General features: G+C 40.5%; 1 protein-coding gene across 1 annotated transcript in view; it reads left to right on the top strand.

Annotated features, from left to right (window-relative positions):
• LOC139984518 (uncharacterized) overlaps nucleotides 1-16694 on the top strand; it is a 135909-nt gene that overhangs the window by 106771 nt on the left and 12444 nt on the right. The window contains exons 83-91 of the mRNA XM_071998434.1: nucleotides 239-481; nucleotides 1690-2394; nucleotides 2816-2980; nucleotides 3222-3405; nucleotides 3914-4113; nucleotides 4776-5072; nucleotides 6278-6560; nucleotides 8075-8195; nucleotides 8485-16347. Coding sequence (XP_071854535.1) covers nucleotides 239-481; nucleotides 1690-2394; nucleotides 2816-2980; nucleotides 3222-3405; nucleotides 3914-4113; nucleotides 4776-5072; nucleotides 6278-6560; nucleotides 8075-8195; nucleotides 8485-16347 — 10061 coding nt within the window. The remainder of the gene's footprint in view (nucleotides 1-238; nucleotides 482-1689; nucleotides 2395-2815; nucleotides 2981-3221; nucleotides 3406-3913; nucleotides 4114-4775; nucleotides 5073-6277; nucleotides 6561-8074; nucleotides 8196-8484; nucleotides 16348-16694) is intronic.

Here is a 16694-nt window from a genome sequence, read left to right on the forward strand (position 1 = left end):
AAATTGAGCGCTTATTTAGTGACCATTTTCTTTATAGTATCAAGCATATTTGTTGCCAAAACCTTTTACAGAATTTTTTGTTTTTGGAGATAGCTGCGGAAACCGATAACAGAAATTGAAACTGATTGCGTGACCATTTTCTTAATAGTTTCTTGCATATTAGTTGTCATTACAGATGGCTTTTCAGAATACTTTTCTTCATAATTCATCTTCTTACTGGTTTGTGGACTGTTTACAGGGATTGCTTGTGAAGGACTGTGTGACCATGGGACACCAGATTCACCAGAATCAACAAACTGTACTTGCGATCCTTGCTGGCATGGGCCAGGGTGTGACCGCATGTGTAATGACTTTGGAGTCTGCACAGAGGACGGAACCTGCCTCTGTGGATTTGATGGATTCAGAGGGCCTTACTGCGAACAAAAGAGCTGTCCTGGATTGTATGAGATGGATTGTTCCGGTCGTGGTACTTGCCTGAGTGGTTAGTAACAGTAGCCTATAGACTTAATCACGATTGTATGTATGTATGTATTTTAGATCCTCCTGCAAGCAGGAACTCGCGAAGAAGCCTCATTGGCTTATCAAAGCCGCAAGCTGACAGAAGTCAGTCTCTTACATTCATATTTAACGTCCATGATTATGAACTGTTAATCGTCAAACTCTGTAACTGGACGACATACATTAATCTGGGAGTGACTCGAACCGGGGACCTTATGATTGAAAGGCACAGGCGTTAACCACTGAGCTAACACTCCACTTTAAATGTTCTGGACGTCGTATTAGCCTGAACGCTTAGCCTAGACTTAATCACAATTAATCTATAGGCTTTAAATGATCAGCAACCCTTAATAGTCTGTCATCAAATGTGAATGGAAAAATGACTGGGCTATATCCACAAAATTTGGAAGAATTTTTTTGTCTAGAACAGGATTATTGCTTTTATTTTTGGTAGTCCAAAGGTCTTGGTTTCTTTTCAGTCTTCTTCTAGCTACTGACTACATTTACCAGTTTTTAATAAGTAATTTGCATAATTTGCATCTCATTACGTTTGGGTTTGATTGTGTAATCCTGATTAATATCCAGACCAGTACCAAGAATTTTGAGGCTTTATGGTTGTGATACATTATACACCACACCATTCCCTTGATAGGGTGATGTTTGCATTTTATAGTGCAAAATACCAACGCATATGATCTCTCTTTTAATACAATTGCAGTGATGTATAACAGTCATTCCATTATGTCTTTTATAGTTGCATTTTTATTTGTTCTTCATTCCTTGCAAAGGTAAGAACAACTGTTTAACTTTAGAGAACAAATTTACCAGACCGAACTGGCTAACTGACATGAAAACAAACTAAGAACATATTATGGGACACAGATGGTCAGACAGACAGACAGACAGACAGATAGACTGTCTGTCTAACAAACAAAGAACACATTATATGACACAGACATACTGGCTGTCTAACTTTTACATGCTTATCAAGACAGTCTGAACAAGCCTGAAAATGCATTCTCAGGAGCATGAAAACAAATCTGCTCAACCCCAGCCCTAACAGCGATGGGGTTGAGGTCAGTTGAGGGGTGACCCTCCGTAAGTCTGGAACATTTCTTCATAGTCCAGAGGGGTTCATGGATGGAAGAACAGATTAGAACCTAAGTTTTCATGTTGTTTTTTTGTTCACAGGGGAATGTCTCTGTAATAATGGTTGGACCGGAGTAGGCTGTGAGCTACCAGACTGTCCCGGTGAACCAGATTGTAACAATAATGGCACCTGTGATGGTGACACCATACCACTGCCATCCTGTGTTGATTGCATCCCCGGATGGATGGGAGAGTCTTGTGAACTACCCTGCGGGCCAGAACATGGCTTCCAGAATCCTCCTAATAGTGGTATCTGTCAGTGTACACATCCCTGTTGGCATGGCGATGGTTGTCAGGAGATGTGCAGTGGATTAGGAACATGCAGCAATGATGCATGTAGCTGTGTGGATGAGGATGGACTGAACCCAGGTAACTGGGGAGAGTTTTGTGAGAGAGAGGACTGCCCTGGTGTGGGATCACCATGTTCAGACCACGGCTTCTGTACCAATGACCTTGAATGTCAATGCGAAAATGACTGGTTGGGTATCGGATGTGAGACACCAGACTGTCCAGGGGAAGAAGACTGTTCAGGACATGGTGTGTGTGATGGCAGCAGTGGCATCCCAGAATGCATCTGTGATGGTCAGCACTTTGGTGATGCCTGTGAACTACTTTGTCGACACGGTGACGTTGTGGATGGTAGATGCATATGCAATGATTGCTATATGGGACCCTTCTGTGATATTGAGTGTGGCGGCCAAGGATCTTGTGTCAATGGAATCTGTACCTGTTTTGCTGCTTGGTGGGGTAAGACTACATTAGCATAATCATTTTTACCTTCATGTATGGTCAAACCAGAGTTACAATAGTAGGGATGATATCTGTTCAATAATACCAAAATGTCCCCCCCCCCAAAAAAAAATGATACGGTTTTGTCTCATTTTATGTACTGTTCCTTGTGAGGTTCAGCCCCTTCAACTTGAATTACTAAAACAAATCTTGTTTCATGCTTTTTAACCAAAGATCCTGTCGAGAAACCTCAGGAAAAAATTAGTGTCTTGATATTTTTGACAACCAGTTTATTTTGACCAGCCTCCTGATTTAGGACTGTGTTTAATATTTACTTTTGTGATGTTTGTGGTCAATCATTGAGTTACACTTGTAAATTGTAAAAAATTTAATTTAATTTTTTGGTTTTTTTTGGTTTGTTTTTTTTGGGCACTATTAGGAGGAATGTGTACTCTACGAGGTTGCCCAGGAACCGAAAACATGAACTGCACCGGAAGAGGTAAATGTAATGTTCTAGAACAGACCTGCTTCTGTGACAGCGAATGGAAGGGAGATGGTTGCGAGTTACCAAACTGTCCCGGTACTCCGGATTGTAATGGCCGTGGTATGTACGACTTGATTTGGTTTATTATGTATTAATAATAATAATAAACATTGATAGAGAAGAGACTTGAAATGTTGAATATTATCAAGTGCGCGAAAGAGACTATGGTAAGGTATACCACAGACGTGGCGCGCAAGCTGCAAAGGTAAGAAGAAAAGGGACTTGCTGAATCTTATTAGTATCAAATTAAAGCTTCCAGTTTTCACCAGCAGCTTCTTAACTATTTGTCAATTCCTTACAGGTGAGTGTTTGCTGATTGATGGTAAAGGACAGTGCCAGTGTGATGAAGGCTGGATAGGCCCAGCCTGTGATGTTGAGTGCATCCATGGAACTCAAAACCCAGACCACCCCAGTCTTTGTGTCTGTGATCCTTGCTATTCGGGAGAAAAGTGTGATGTTCTATGTTCTGGTCAGGGAACATGCATGTAAGTTTTTTTTTTTTTTTTTTTGTGCGAAAATAATTGTCCAATTGTTTGCAAGTTTGACCAAATACAGATTGCACTACTGCACAGCTGCAAGTTACCTTGAATAGTCTTCAGGTTAAAGTTATTTTACCGGATATTTCTGATAATTTTTTAGGATGAAAAGATTATTAACCCAACGTAGCAGATTTGAAGGTGATTCGTTAAGGTCATTACTGATTTAACACATGTGCACACTTTATGTTAACTACTAATATATTATTATTTATGAATCACCCACCCCTTATCTCTCATACCACTTCTGAGAAAATATATCCCAAGAAACTCTCTCTTTTTTCATATTTAATAACTGCAACTTTAATTCTTGGAGTATTTCAAAATTCCAGGATAACATTGAAAAATAAGATTCGGTTGTGTTGAGAAAGTTTCTAGACAGTGAAACTTTGTATCATATTTATACTATTTTGAAACTCTTTCTTTTGTTTTCATCTTGGGTGTGTTTTTTTTTCAGCGATGATGCGTGTATATGTGACACATACTTTAAGGGCCATGACTGCAGTCAGATCGACTGCCCTGGGGATCCAGACTGCCTGGAAAGGGGATCCTGTGTGTTTAAAAACGATACAGCCATATGTCTCTGTAGCGCCGGCTTTACTGGTGACAATTGCAGTGCCATTGTTTGTCCTGGAGATCCAGAATGTAATGATAGAGGTAAAGATTTGCATGAATATCAAATGTCCTTCCTAAGAGTAATACCCTGAAATGTTTTATGGTAACAGGACATTTCATATGTGCACACCATACCTCTGGATATATCTTTCATATACTTTATAATTATAATTTGCAATAGAAAATCATAGTTTTATCATGTTTTAATGATTAATCTTGCTTCGTTATGCAGGAAGTTGGGTTTTTTTTTTATTTGGGTTCTTTAATTTCTATGTTCTGTTTTGACAATGTTATTTACTTGTTGATATATATATCTATGTATTTTTTTGGCAATTTTGGTTTGGATTTTTTGGGTGTAAAGTGCTTTAAGATATTCCTTTATGTTAAGAAATATATTTGATTTAATACTAATCCTCAGATTTTGCATTTCTTTCAACTAAAATTATTCCACCACTGACATATGTTCTCATCTGCTGTAGGGAAACTAATTATATATAGTAATCAGAAGATGCATTCTTTCATATGTAAATGAACCTGGGTCTGTGTAATTCAGTTCACCAATATATCAATATACCAATATTTTAATATATCAATTGTACAAAAATATCAATTATACCGATATGCATAATGGATGTTAAAGAAATTGAAAGGTCGTCTATAGTAGACTCAGCATTGCATATTCTTTTGCCCTCCGCTTTGAATAGGAAGCTGCAAGCTGATTGGAGATTATCCTGAATGTGTTTGTAACCATGGTTACACTGGTACATCATGCGATCGTTGCCTGTCTCGGTTCAGTGGTGATGACTGTGAAAGTTGTCTGCCAGGGTACATTGGCTGGAATGACTCATGCAGTGTGCCATGTATTAATGGGATGGCTACAGAACCCGGCGGGGATGTTTGCGAATGCTCTACAGATGATGAGCAAGGCTTTTGGACGGGACAAATATGTGACCAATGTCTGGAAGGGTTTGCTCTTCCATTCTGTGTGGAGTGTGCCGTTGGTAAGTAGATTCTTAACAATAATAGAAAGATGCTTGTCTCTTCTGGCATGTGAGCATATATACGTAATCATTTTCATATATATGTAATCATGTGAGCATATACGTAATCAATATGTAATCATTTTAACGTAACCCAATGCGATGACGGTGTGTTCCATCGGATTCTGTTTCCTCTTAGGTTGCACAGTGTAGAATTTTCCAGCTAGTCCTAAACCAGAAACAATTAGTCATCTTTTTTCAGTCTGTACAAACTAAGCTGCTGTAAGTTACCCTAAGACACTTTTGATTTTAGTGTCATATATGTTGTTAATAAGTAACCGAATGTATTGTGTCGATGCTGATGGTGTGGACTCTATTCGATCAGATAATACTGTGAAATGTCAGTCCCGGGAACAGAAATGTCAGCATAAAACATGCCCACATGTCTGAGAAACCTCTCCAAGTGAGACAATTTTGCCACCCTATCTGCATGAACGAAGAAGACCAAACCTGTAAAAAATTGTGAAATATTGCACTTCTGAATGCCTCTATAGAGCCGTCGTTTTACTTTTTAAAAACCAGAGACAGCAAACGTTGTTGATAGTTATATTAGATTTCTCACCTCATTGTTAATAGTTTTAAATCCATTATTACAATGTTCATATAAGTTGATATTATTGCAAGAATATAACCCACCAATGAATTAAGCATCGATAGAGATCACTTTTGCAGTGGGACTATTATTGCTGCTTGGGTCCTTCGGTCCATATCTGGTTAACAGGTGGTAGTGTATATTCTATATGTAGTCTATATGTAGTATATATTTGTATGTATTTTTATGTAGTATATATTGTTATATTAATATTCAAGCTGCATCCATTTTATTGTTCGTATTCATATTTTAAGGGGTTTTGTTATTTTGTTACTTAAATTTACTTAAAACTCACTTTTTTTTCTTTTTTAGGAATTTCACTGTAAATCTATATTATTTTTCAAATCATTCCTTCGTATATATATTTTTTTATATTAATATTTAAGCTTTGTCAATTTAATTCTTCATATTCATATTTTAAAGGGTTTTGTCATTTTGTTGTCATTGTAAAGCGCTCTTGAACATGCTTAAGCATGTTCAAGAGCGCTATATTGGTAATTTTTAATGTTTGGTAAATAATAATAATAAATAATAGTCCATCATCATCATTTCCTTCCACTTCTTTCACTAACAGGCTATGTTGGTGATTGTTCCATTCGATGCACACCTGGACAAGGACAGTACGCTTTAGACCCTAAAGATGGAGGAGGTGGACGGGCTCCACTCATTCCATATTTACAATGCGTAGTTCCACCAGCAGATGGTAACCCTGGTGTGGCTTGGTACGGATATACTAACGAGAATGATCACAACATCTATATATCCACTGGAGGAGATAATTTCTTCAATGTAGAAGATGATCTTGGCCAGCCAACAAAGTTCCAACCTGGAAGGCATGAAAGCATATTTTCTGTCAGGTGGGTATCTTTTATGCTTGTTGTTAGAGTAATGAAAGCATATTGTCTGTCAGGTGGGTATCTTTTATGCTTGTAGTTCGAGTAATGAAAGCATATTCGCTGTCAGGTGGGTATCTTTTATGCTTGTAGTTAGAGTAATGAAAGCATATTCTCTGTCAGGTGGGTATCTTTTATGATTGTAGTTAGAGTAATGAAAGCATATTCGCTGTCAGGTGGGTATCTTTTATGCTTGTGGTTAGAGTAATGTAAGCATATTGTCTGTCAGGTGGGTAGCTTTTATGCTTGTAGCTAGAGTAATGAAAGCATATTGTCTGTCAGATGGGTATCTTTTATGCTTGTCGTTAGAGTAATGAAAGCATATTGTCTGTCAGGTGGATATCTTTTATGCTTGTAGTTAGAGAAATGCAAGCATATTCGCTGTCAGGTGGGTATCTTTTATGCTTGTCGTTAGAGTAATGAAAGCATATTGTATGTCAGGTGGGTATCTGTTATGCTTGTAGTTAGAGTAATGAAAGCATATTGTCTGTCAGGTGGGTATCTTTTATGCTTGTCGTTAGAGTAATGAAAGCATATTGTCTGTCAGGTGGATATCTTTTATGCTTGTAGTTAGAGTAATGCAAGCATATTGTCTGTCAGGTGGGTATCTTTTATGCTTGTCGTTAGAGTAATGAAAGCATATTGTATGTCAGGTGGGGTATCTGTTATGCTTGTAGTTAGAGTAATGAAAGCATATTGTCTGTCAGGTGGGTATCTTTTGTGCTGTAAATTACAGTATTGATAACAATCATCACATTAAAAAGTCACATATTTTGATGTACAAAATAAAGAATACTAAATCGTTTGCTCCTAATTGTGATCACAAGTATGATTCAGTGATAGTCATATTTTATTGCTTTCGTCTTTAATTTCTGAATTTTATTGTTTTCAATAATTATTGTTTAGTTATTTATTTCTGTGATTCTTAGGATGCAATATTTTTAGGCTGTTATAATTTTTTTAAGCTGTATTATTTTTTTTTTATTTATTTATTTTTTTTAAGTTGTATTATTTTATGCGATTCTGTGAAGTGCTTTGAGATCATTCCTTTGATGTAAAGCGCTATATAAGAATAAATTATGATTATTATAGTTTGTTATGATGAACACTTTTAGACACTGTGTCAAAAAGTAGTGGGCCGAGGGGGCTGCAGCTCCTGCAGCCAGACTGTGTAGGATACATTCTTGTGTTCCATGCAGTTTCACACAATGGTCGAACAGTTTCACATAAAAGGTCTGTGAACATCTTTTTCATTTGCAGCTTCTATTTTTGACAGTGTACATCTCATTGGATAGCATCACATTGAAATTCAGCTGCTGTTATTAACCATAACTGTACCATGAAATTCAGTCTGATAGGAAAGGAAATAAGTATACATATATATATATATTATATGCCTGTGTATTTTCCTGGTGACAGACATTACCATGACAACACCAGCGGTTGTTTCAAGACATTTAATTGTTGATTTCTTTCAGTTTTACAAACCAATCGTTGTCATGGACTCTGGCTTACACGCTTGCCAATCAACGTATCAGTACAAAATTACCGACTAAGGTGACCTTACTATGTACAGGAGATGAGACAAGACAACTTCAGGTATTCTTTGAGTCTAAAATTTGCTTTCCAAGGTTATATTTAGTGTTGGTAAAGCTTAAACAATTATTCTTAGGCATTTACAATTGAAGAACATCGGTAAATGAAGACTGAATGTGATTTTGTAAACCTTTTTTAGGATTCAAATATACAAATACTGCAGCCCATAAAGTTATAGGCTTGACATGAATTTTATGTTTCATGATAGCTCGTTTGTAATAGTGTCAGATGCGATGCGGTTTGACTTCACAGTCTGTGACTGAATTTGTTTTTTGGCTTCATTTTGTTGCAGGATACACTTGTTAACATGACCAGCACTGGCTACTGTAAATGTCTCTATGGATTCTGGGGACCTGAATGTGAGTTTGAATGTCCAGGAGGTGCCAGTAACCCATGCTATGGCAACGGTATTTGTAACTCTGTCACTGGAAACTGTACCTGTTATATCGGAGTGATACAGGATGGTATTTGTAACACGTGCGAGGATATGATGGCAGGCACTGATTGTTCCCTGTACAGTAGCGAGCCCCTGATCTCAAATAACTTCCACCATGGCCGTGCCTATGGACAAGGACAGTTCCACACCTTTGATGGAACTAAGTACAGCTTCTTTGGGGAAGAAGAGTACATATTGTTCACAGGATTCGACATTGAAACACACATCAGAATGGTACAGTGTTTTGCTGGAAGCGATGTTACCTGCATAAGTGCTGTTGCTGTGAGAGTGAAAGGTACCACAACAGTGGTCATTCATGGCGGTTACACCGATAAAGAACTCCATGGGTATGCTTGGATTGACGGGGAAGAAGTGAATGTCTGGCCTGCTAAGAATATCGGTTTTGGTTTTTACCTTTCAAGACGTGGGTATGACCACTATAGACTGGAACTGACCGGTGCCATTATCTTTGACATCTACATTAGAGGGCGCTATCTAGACATCCAAATGCAGGCTGTGGAGAGCATTTGTAGCAAATCTGGTGGACTGTTAAGTTCCTGTGATCTAAACTCCTTAAATGACTTTCAACTACGAAATGGCCAGGTTCTCTGTCTGGATGGTGAGATTGCAGCTTCATGTCAAAATATCTCTACCCATGATGCAAGCATAACTCAAACTCAGATTCATGAAGTGTTTGGCCAGGGATGGTCAGTAACTAACATGCAGTCATCCCTGTTTGTTTATGGTTACGGCCAGTATCAGGAAGTAAGAGAAATCAAGAATTCCAAGGCTAGCTATGCTCTGCATTTTGAAGATTCTCATGCTGAATCTTCTGTCATTAATACTATCCATGAAACAGACTTTACCATAGAATTTGATATGAAGCTAGACCGTATCCATGACGATTGCCAAGCCGTCTTTTCGTACGTCAAATCAGATGCGTTCGCAATGGCGGTTTGTTCCTCATTATTAACCATCACTTACCAGAAGGTCACATACGACACTGATCTCTATATGGAGACAAAGGTTTGGTACCGCATTGCGTTAGCTTGGCAAGAAGGAATGAAGCGACTACGGATCTTCATCTTCAAATCTACAACAGACTGGCAGACTGAGGATGTTCTGCTACCAGAGAGCCCATTACCATCCGGTGGACATCTGGTTCTCGGTCAGTGGTACCCTCCTGAAAATTATGAAGGTCCAAAGATGTACCCAGGATTTATTGGATGGTTGGAAGAGTTCAAGATATGGAAACGTTTTTCTACTGCGTCAGAATTACAAAGTTACTTAGGTTTGGATGTAGATGCATCATCTGCCAGAGACCTTGCACATTACTGGAACTTCAATGAAGGTCAAGGAGTTATTACATATGATGCTGTCTCACTCACCCCTATTCACCTTTCAGTTAAACCGTGGGGGCAACCCTTGTGGACCTTCTCAACCGCTGCCGTCAGTCGATCGGCTACACAATCAACTGAATCCTTGTATCTTAGTTTCAGTGAGGATTCTGTCGACGAGGATATTGTAAGCTTCTGTGAAGATGTGATATTTACTGGCCAGCTCAGTGATGTTTGTAACTCGCTTAACATCGGTGAATTCTATTATCAACAATGTTTGTCACATGCTTTACACGTTGGGAAGGATGCTGCGATGGAGGTTGCTCTAGCATATGCAGATGATTGTCAAGTACTGTCAGAGGTACAAGGCTGGCCTGCTCAAGAACTCTGCAGGACGTTTGGATCGAGACATTTCCCGAGGTGGATTGGTCCAACTTGTGAAATTCCTTGTATTTCAGGATATGAATGGAACTATGATGGCATTTGCCAGTGTTATGATGGTTATGTTGGCACAACTTGTGAGGTGGAATGTGATGGTGGTGCCAGCGACCCATGCGGTGGAGTTGGTGTTTGTTCTTCAGATGGTGACTGTACCTGTCCTCTGTACACAAATGAAAGCAATGTCTGCAGGGACTGCAACGATGGGTGGGTCGGAGAACGCTGCAATGTTGTTCTGACTGATTTACCAAACCTGGATAGTTTTGCCTGTTCAACCTTTGGTCATGGCCAATACATTTCATACCTTGGAGCCGCCTTCAGCATAGATACATACGGTGAGTTTATTCTCAGTGAGATGGAAGACCTTGCCGTGTTTATCCGTCAAGTCCCCTGCGGACATGATCACTACTGTATCGCATCGGTTTGGTTCAGGATATCCGATGGAAACATTACAGTGAACATCCCTCGAGATGATCTCGATGGAGACCAATACTTATTTGTCGATGATGAGGCTGTGGATTTGGACTGGAGAATGGGCACTGGGATGGAATTCAAGTCTGGTTTCATTTTGAATGAAACAGCACAAGGATACAGACTGTTTGGTCCTGAAGGGAGAAGTGCAGAAGTAGTGATCCAGGACGTGTCATTAGACGTTCATCTCTTCATAACTGACCGTCCTCTGGTATCATCAGGAATTTGTGGTGATTGTCTGACCATCGATCCTTCGGCAGATGCCTCTTACTCTTACATCAACAACGAATACATCAACCGGAACCGTCTCGCAGCAAATGCCGACTCTAAATTAGGTCTCATGCCAGAAGAGGTACGAACCATTACCCCAGGAGGGCTTGCTTTGTTCTTCAATGATTCTTCCTGCACCAGTGACCCATTGGACAGTGGATCAATTCCAGCAGGGTCAGATGTGACCGTCGAATTCTACTTTCAAACATATGTCAGAGAAGGTACTCTGATAGGTATCTCCAGCAAAACTTCTGACTTTGCAGTCGTCTTAGATCATATGTTGGCAGTCATCATTGATGGTGAGGTTTATCAGACAGATATTATTCCAAGTCTTAACCAATGGGTATTTATCTCTGTCCAATACCATCATGATGAGAGAAGATTGACTGTTACTGGTGTGGACGAACAAGGATATTTGAGTGAATCCTCCTTCTCCATCGCGAGATTGCTGTCATTTGAGGAAGGAGTGCTAAAGTTAGGTGCATGGGATCATTCTGATGGAGAAAGTCTTGTAGATGGTGTATTCGTTGGGTTCATTGATGAGGTCAAAGTGTGGACTCGTTCATTCACCATTTCAGAGATTTGGAGAAACAGTGAAATGAACGTGCAGTCTGAGCTGTCTCAACTTGCAGCAGTCTGGAAATTTAGTGAAGGCAAAGGTGATGTAACCTATGACTTTATCAGTCATCAGGCATTGAAGTTTGCATCTGACAAGAGTCCAACATGGGTTGTTGCAGGAGCACCGATAGCTGCATATCAGCCAATAGAATTCAGCTTTGAGGAGAGAGTTTATGATCAACTGACTGGAGAAGTACTCTGGTCTGATGCAGTGATCTGGTGTGAAAATCTAATCTTTAACAATACCGTTTACTCAGACTGTGAAACTCTAAGCCTAAGTAATGCACAGTTTTTCCAAGATTCATGTGTCTGGAGTATTGTTGCAGAAAATGATTTATCGGCTGGTTACCCATCTCTTGGACAGTATTCAATCTACTGTCAGAACTCCCTTGACCTTGAGTATTCACCTCTTGAAGAACTCTGCACCAATATCACAGATTCTCAACTCTTCCGAGACCTTGGATGTCCAACAGGAGCCTGCATGTCTGGTGCCTTTGATACAGCGACTGGTGAATGTTATTGTTACCATGGTTATTGGGGTTCAAGCTGTGTAGCAGAGTGCCCAGGAGGAGCAGATAACCCATGTAATGGAAGGGGTGCTTGTAATGTAACAAGTGGAGAGTGTACCTGTGATCCAGCATGGACATATGAGAGTGACTGTTTTGAGTGCAGTGGCAACTGGACGGGAGGTGACTGTTCAACTGTCTTTCCTTCTGAACCCATCATTAACAATAACCCATTCTGTCTTGTTTATGGGCAAGGTCATGTGACCAACTTTGATGGAGCTATGTATGACTTCAAGGAAATTGGTGAATATCAGGTGTTATCCGATACCAGCCAGGATTTTGAGGTCCAAGCAAGAATCATTCCCTGTTACAACCAGTCATCATGTTTGGTAGCCTTTGCAGTAAGGTATGGGATGGATGTGTTAGTCGTAAGGTCAGGACACACCAGCAATAGCCAAGCGATGTTCTGGGAGAATGGAAGCTCTCTTCAATTGGAGAATGTTTCATATGATACTGGCCATATGACTATTAAGCACACAAGCACTTTATCATATGAGATAGCAATCAGTGAGTTGGATGCTTCAATTTCCTTAAGAGTGCTGGAGAGATCTTTCAGTCTCATTTTCCACCTTTCACCGTCAATTTCCTGTCAGAAGTCTGTGGGACTTTGTGGAACCTGCAATGGGAATATCACAGATGACATCTTTAATGATGTTCTCATAGCTGCAAATACATGGCGTGTAGATGCTGGTGCTAGCCTCTTTGACCCAATATTCCTCAATAGTAGTTACCAAGAGTACAGAAACTTAACTGGAGCTGGACATTGCATTGAAACTAATGGTGGGTACTTGTCATCAGACCCCATTGAGCATGTCTTAGAGGGTAACACAGATATAACTTTTGACCTCTATGTCATAGTCCACAGCAACAAAGGAGTACTTTTATCATACAGTCATGTACTAGACTTTACCATTTTCTTTAATGGAACCCTGAAAGTGCAAATTGGATCTGATGTTTGGGATACACATTTAATAGTTGAGGTTGGTATTTGGAATAGACTGGTTCTGACCTGGGGTAGGACCTCTCACCAACTGAGAGTATGGGCAGTCCATCCTGACTTGGAAGTACTTAGTGCCAGCCATAGATTTAGTGTAGGCATAGATATCTTTACTCCTGGAGGTTACTTGTCCATCGGACAATGGCTACCAGGAACAGAGGGTGGAGTAATGCCCACACAGGATCGATTTTATGGGACCCTCGATGAAATTCGCATCTGGCGTAGAGATTTCACACTTGAAGACATAGATGCTACCAACTTTGTGAATGTTCCCGCGACTTACCCTGATCTTGGAGGACTTTGGAAATTCGATGAAGGTGATGGCACTCATGTATTTGATCTAGTACACAATGTACGTATGGTCATCCAAAAGTTACCATGGATGACCGTACATCCTACATGGCATTTCTCACACCGGGACATCTCAAGGCTGCCTCCCGTTTATTCCATCACAACTCCACAGTACGATACGACATTCTGTGAGTCTTTGCTTAGAACCAATCCAACTTGGGATGCCTGTGGTCTCGACCAACTGCAAATGGATTACCTCTATTATGCTTGCATCAGGGACTCATTCTTCTCAGAGAGTAAATACAGCTCTTTATCAATTGCCCTTGCACTGGCTGATTACTGTCACATCAGAAACGACTATTCCGGATCATGGCCTGGGCGACATCTATGCCAGTACTTCCCAGATATATACTTCCCTGTTTGGAAAGGAGCAAACTGTGACATTGAATGCATCTTCAGTGATACCAGCTCATCCGCTCAAAGATGCCAGTGCTCTAGAGGTTTCTGGGGAACCCAGTGCTCAAACATTTGCATGGGTGGATCTTCATCCCCATGTAACAACCATGGAACATGCTCTCAGGAGTCTGGAAGCTGTCAGTGCGAGTTCAATTGGAATGCAGTCGAGGGTTGCACTGCATGCACTCCAGATTGGATAGGACGAGACTGCTCACTCATGGCGTACACATCATCCCTGCAGACCGTCCCATTCTGTGGTGTCTCAGGCAATGGCTACTTTACCCTTTTTGATGGATCCCATTTTGATTTTAGAGAAATTGGGGATTTTACTTTCTATCAGGATCCGTCAACAGGGACTGAAGTTCAAATTCGTCAATTGAGGTGCAACAACCAGCAGGCCTGCACAACAGCTATTGCACTGAAAACCAAGAGCAATGAACTTGTCATGCAGGCTCCCCAGACCTTAGACAAACAGCCTCTGGTTTTGTTAGACGGTACTATTGTTTCAATGGATGCAATTTTGATAGGTGACTACCAGCTATCAGCACCAAATGCAGGAGTATACACTATTTCAGGACCTTCAAATTTCCAAATGGACCTTCAGACGCAAGGAGTGTATTTTCGAGTCCAGCTGACTGTCCAAGTGAAGTACACCACTTTTGGCTTGTGTGGAACGACAAACATTGAGACGAGCAGTTGTGCAGATCCACTGAATGAACCAGAGTGTGTATTGAGGAACTATGGCCTGGTTTTGTACAAAAGCTACCATGGTATCAGCCGAAACACCATAGTTAGGTATTGCGAAGGATATAAGATCCCTGAAAATGAAAGTATCATTTTCAGAGAATTACAAGGAAGAACTTTTAAAGGCCATTCAACCATGGCTTCTCCAACTGCAGGTGGCTTTGGACTTCGTTTCGATGGCAGCGGTGCAACGACATTACCGTTCGCTCCTGAAAGTTTTAGTGGTGGCAGTTCTGGTACTCTTCAAGTCTACTGTAAATATCTTGGACAACCTCAAGGAACACTTTTGTCATATAGTGCAACCAACGTCATGGCTGTAACAGTAGGACCATCCAGCACGTTTAATGTCCATGTAGGATGGGCGATGCACGACACTCAAGTGGTTGCGAATACAAATACGTGGATGCAGATTACGTTAGTGGTCGACCATGTCCTGGGAAATGTGACTTTCTACTGTGTGGATGATGACATTGTGAGTGTGCGACATTATCCCCTGATTGTCAATGTACTGGCATCTGGTGGGAGTGTTGGCCTTGGAACATGGAGGGCTCCAACAAATGGTACATTTGAGCCACCAGGTGAAGGTGGCTTTGCGGGTGTCATGGATCAGCTTGTCGTTTGGAACCGTGCACTCTCACCCACGGAAGTTGTCAACAGCTGGACCAGTCAAGTGATAAACCCAAGACCATCTATTATAGGAATTTGGTCCTTAGATACAGGAAAGGGATTCTCTGCTGTGGATGTCGTCAGCAGGACTGATATCCTCTTAGCATCTGATGTTAACATAGCACCTTCATGGCAACTATCGGACATCCCAGTTACACCACCAATACTGTCCGACATTGAATTTATCGTATCTGTTGAGTTTAGTTCCCCAGAAGTTGAAGAGTCAGCCAGAGAGACCTGCGATGCATTGCTAAGATCAGGTCCTGTCTTTGATGCTTGTAAGGGATTACAGAGCGTGTTGGAGAATGCCTACCATGAATGTTTGTCTACCATCTCAATTACAAACCAGGTCCATCTCGGTATGGATGTGGCGCTCTCGTTCTCCTATGAATGTCAGACCCTGCTAGATCTCAGTGAATGGCCAGGAAGAGGTCTCTGCGATGTCTTTCCAAGTCACTACCAATTTGGATACGGCGGAGGAGATTGCAGCAAAAGATGCAGTTACGGTGTCTATACAGATGGATCGTGTCGTTGCTTCAATGGTTATTGGGGCAAGGAATGCGATCGGACATGTCCCTCAAATGATGAAGATGGAACACCATGTAACGGTCATGGAGACTGCCAACAGGAATCTGGTGAATGCATGTGCTATGAGCAATGGAGAGGCGACAACAGTTGTGGGTCCTGCACTTTAGGATGGTTTGGTGAGGAATGTTCAACCTCCATGGTTGATCTACCGCCAGAGTCAGACATTGTAACTTGTTCCGTGAGAGCTACATCCATCACTAACTTTGAAGGAGCTACCTACCACATGAAGAACGAGGGCATCTATAGAATTACGGACAACTCTAAAGTAGACATTCAGGTAAGACATCAATTACCAGCACTGATTTTATTTGTATCAATAGGTTTTAAATTCAAAGCTGATTTAAAGCAACACTTTCATTTATTTTGGTAAAGTTTAGGTATTTTTGGAAAGTAAAAACTCATTTATACATTGTACTACTTTTCTTTGTTTTACATGTCAAGTTTCGTGTCCAAAAATGAGGCCAATTTTTTTGTATCCAATATGTTAGTTTGATTCTTATACATGATATTAAGCACTTAATGTGAAAATTGTCTGGGTGACAAACCTTTGAGAATAAATTTGTATTAACCGGTATTAAAGTAACGTTTGTTTGGTTCAACACTCTAGGAAGGTCTCTTAATACT

Source organism: Apostichopus japonicus, chromosome 17 (genome assembly GCF_037975245.1).
Source record: "Apostichopus japonicus isolate 1M-3 chromosome 17, ASM3797524v1, whole genome shotgun sequence".
NCBI lineage: Eukaryota > Metazoa > Echinodermata > Holothuroidea > Aspidochirotida > Stichopodidae > Apostichopus > Apostichopus japonicus.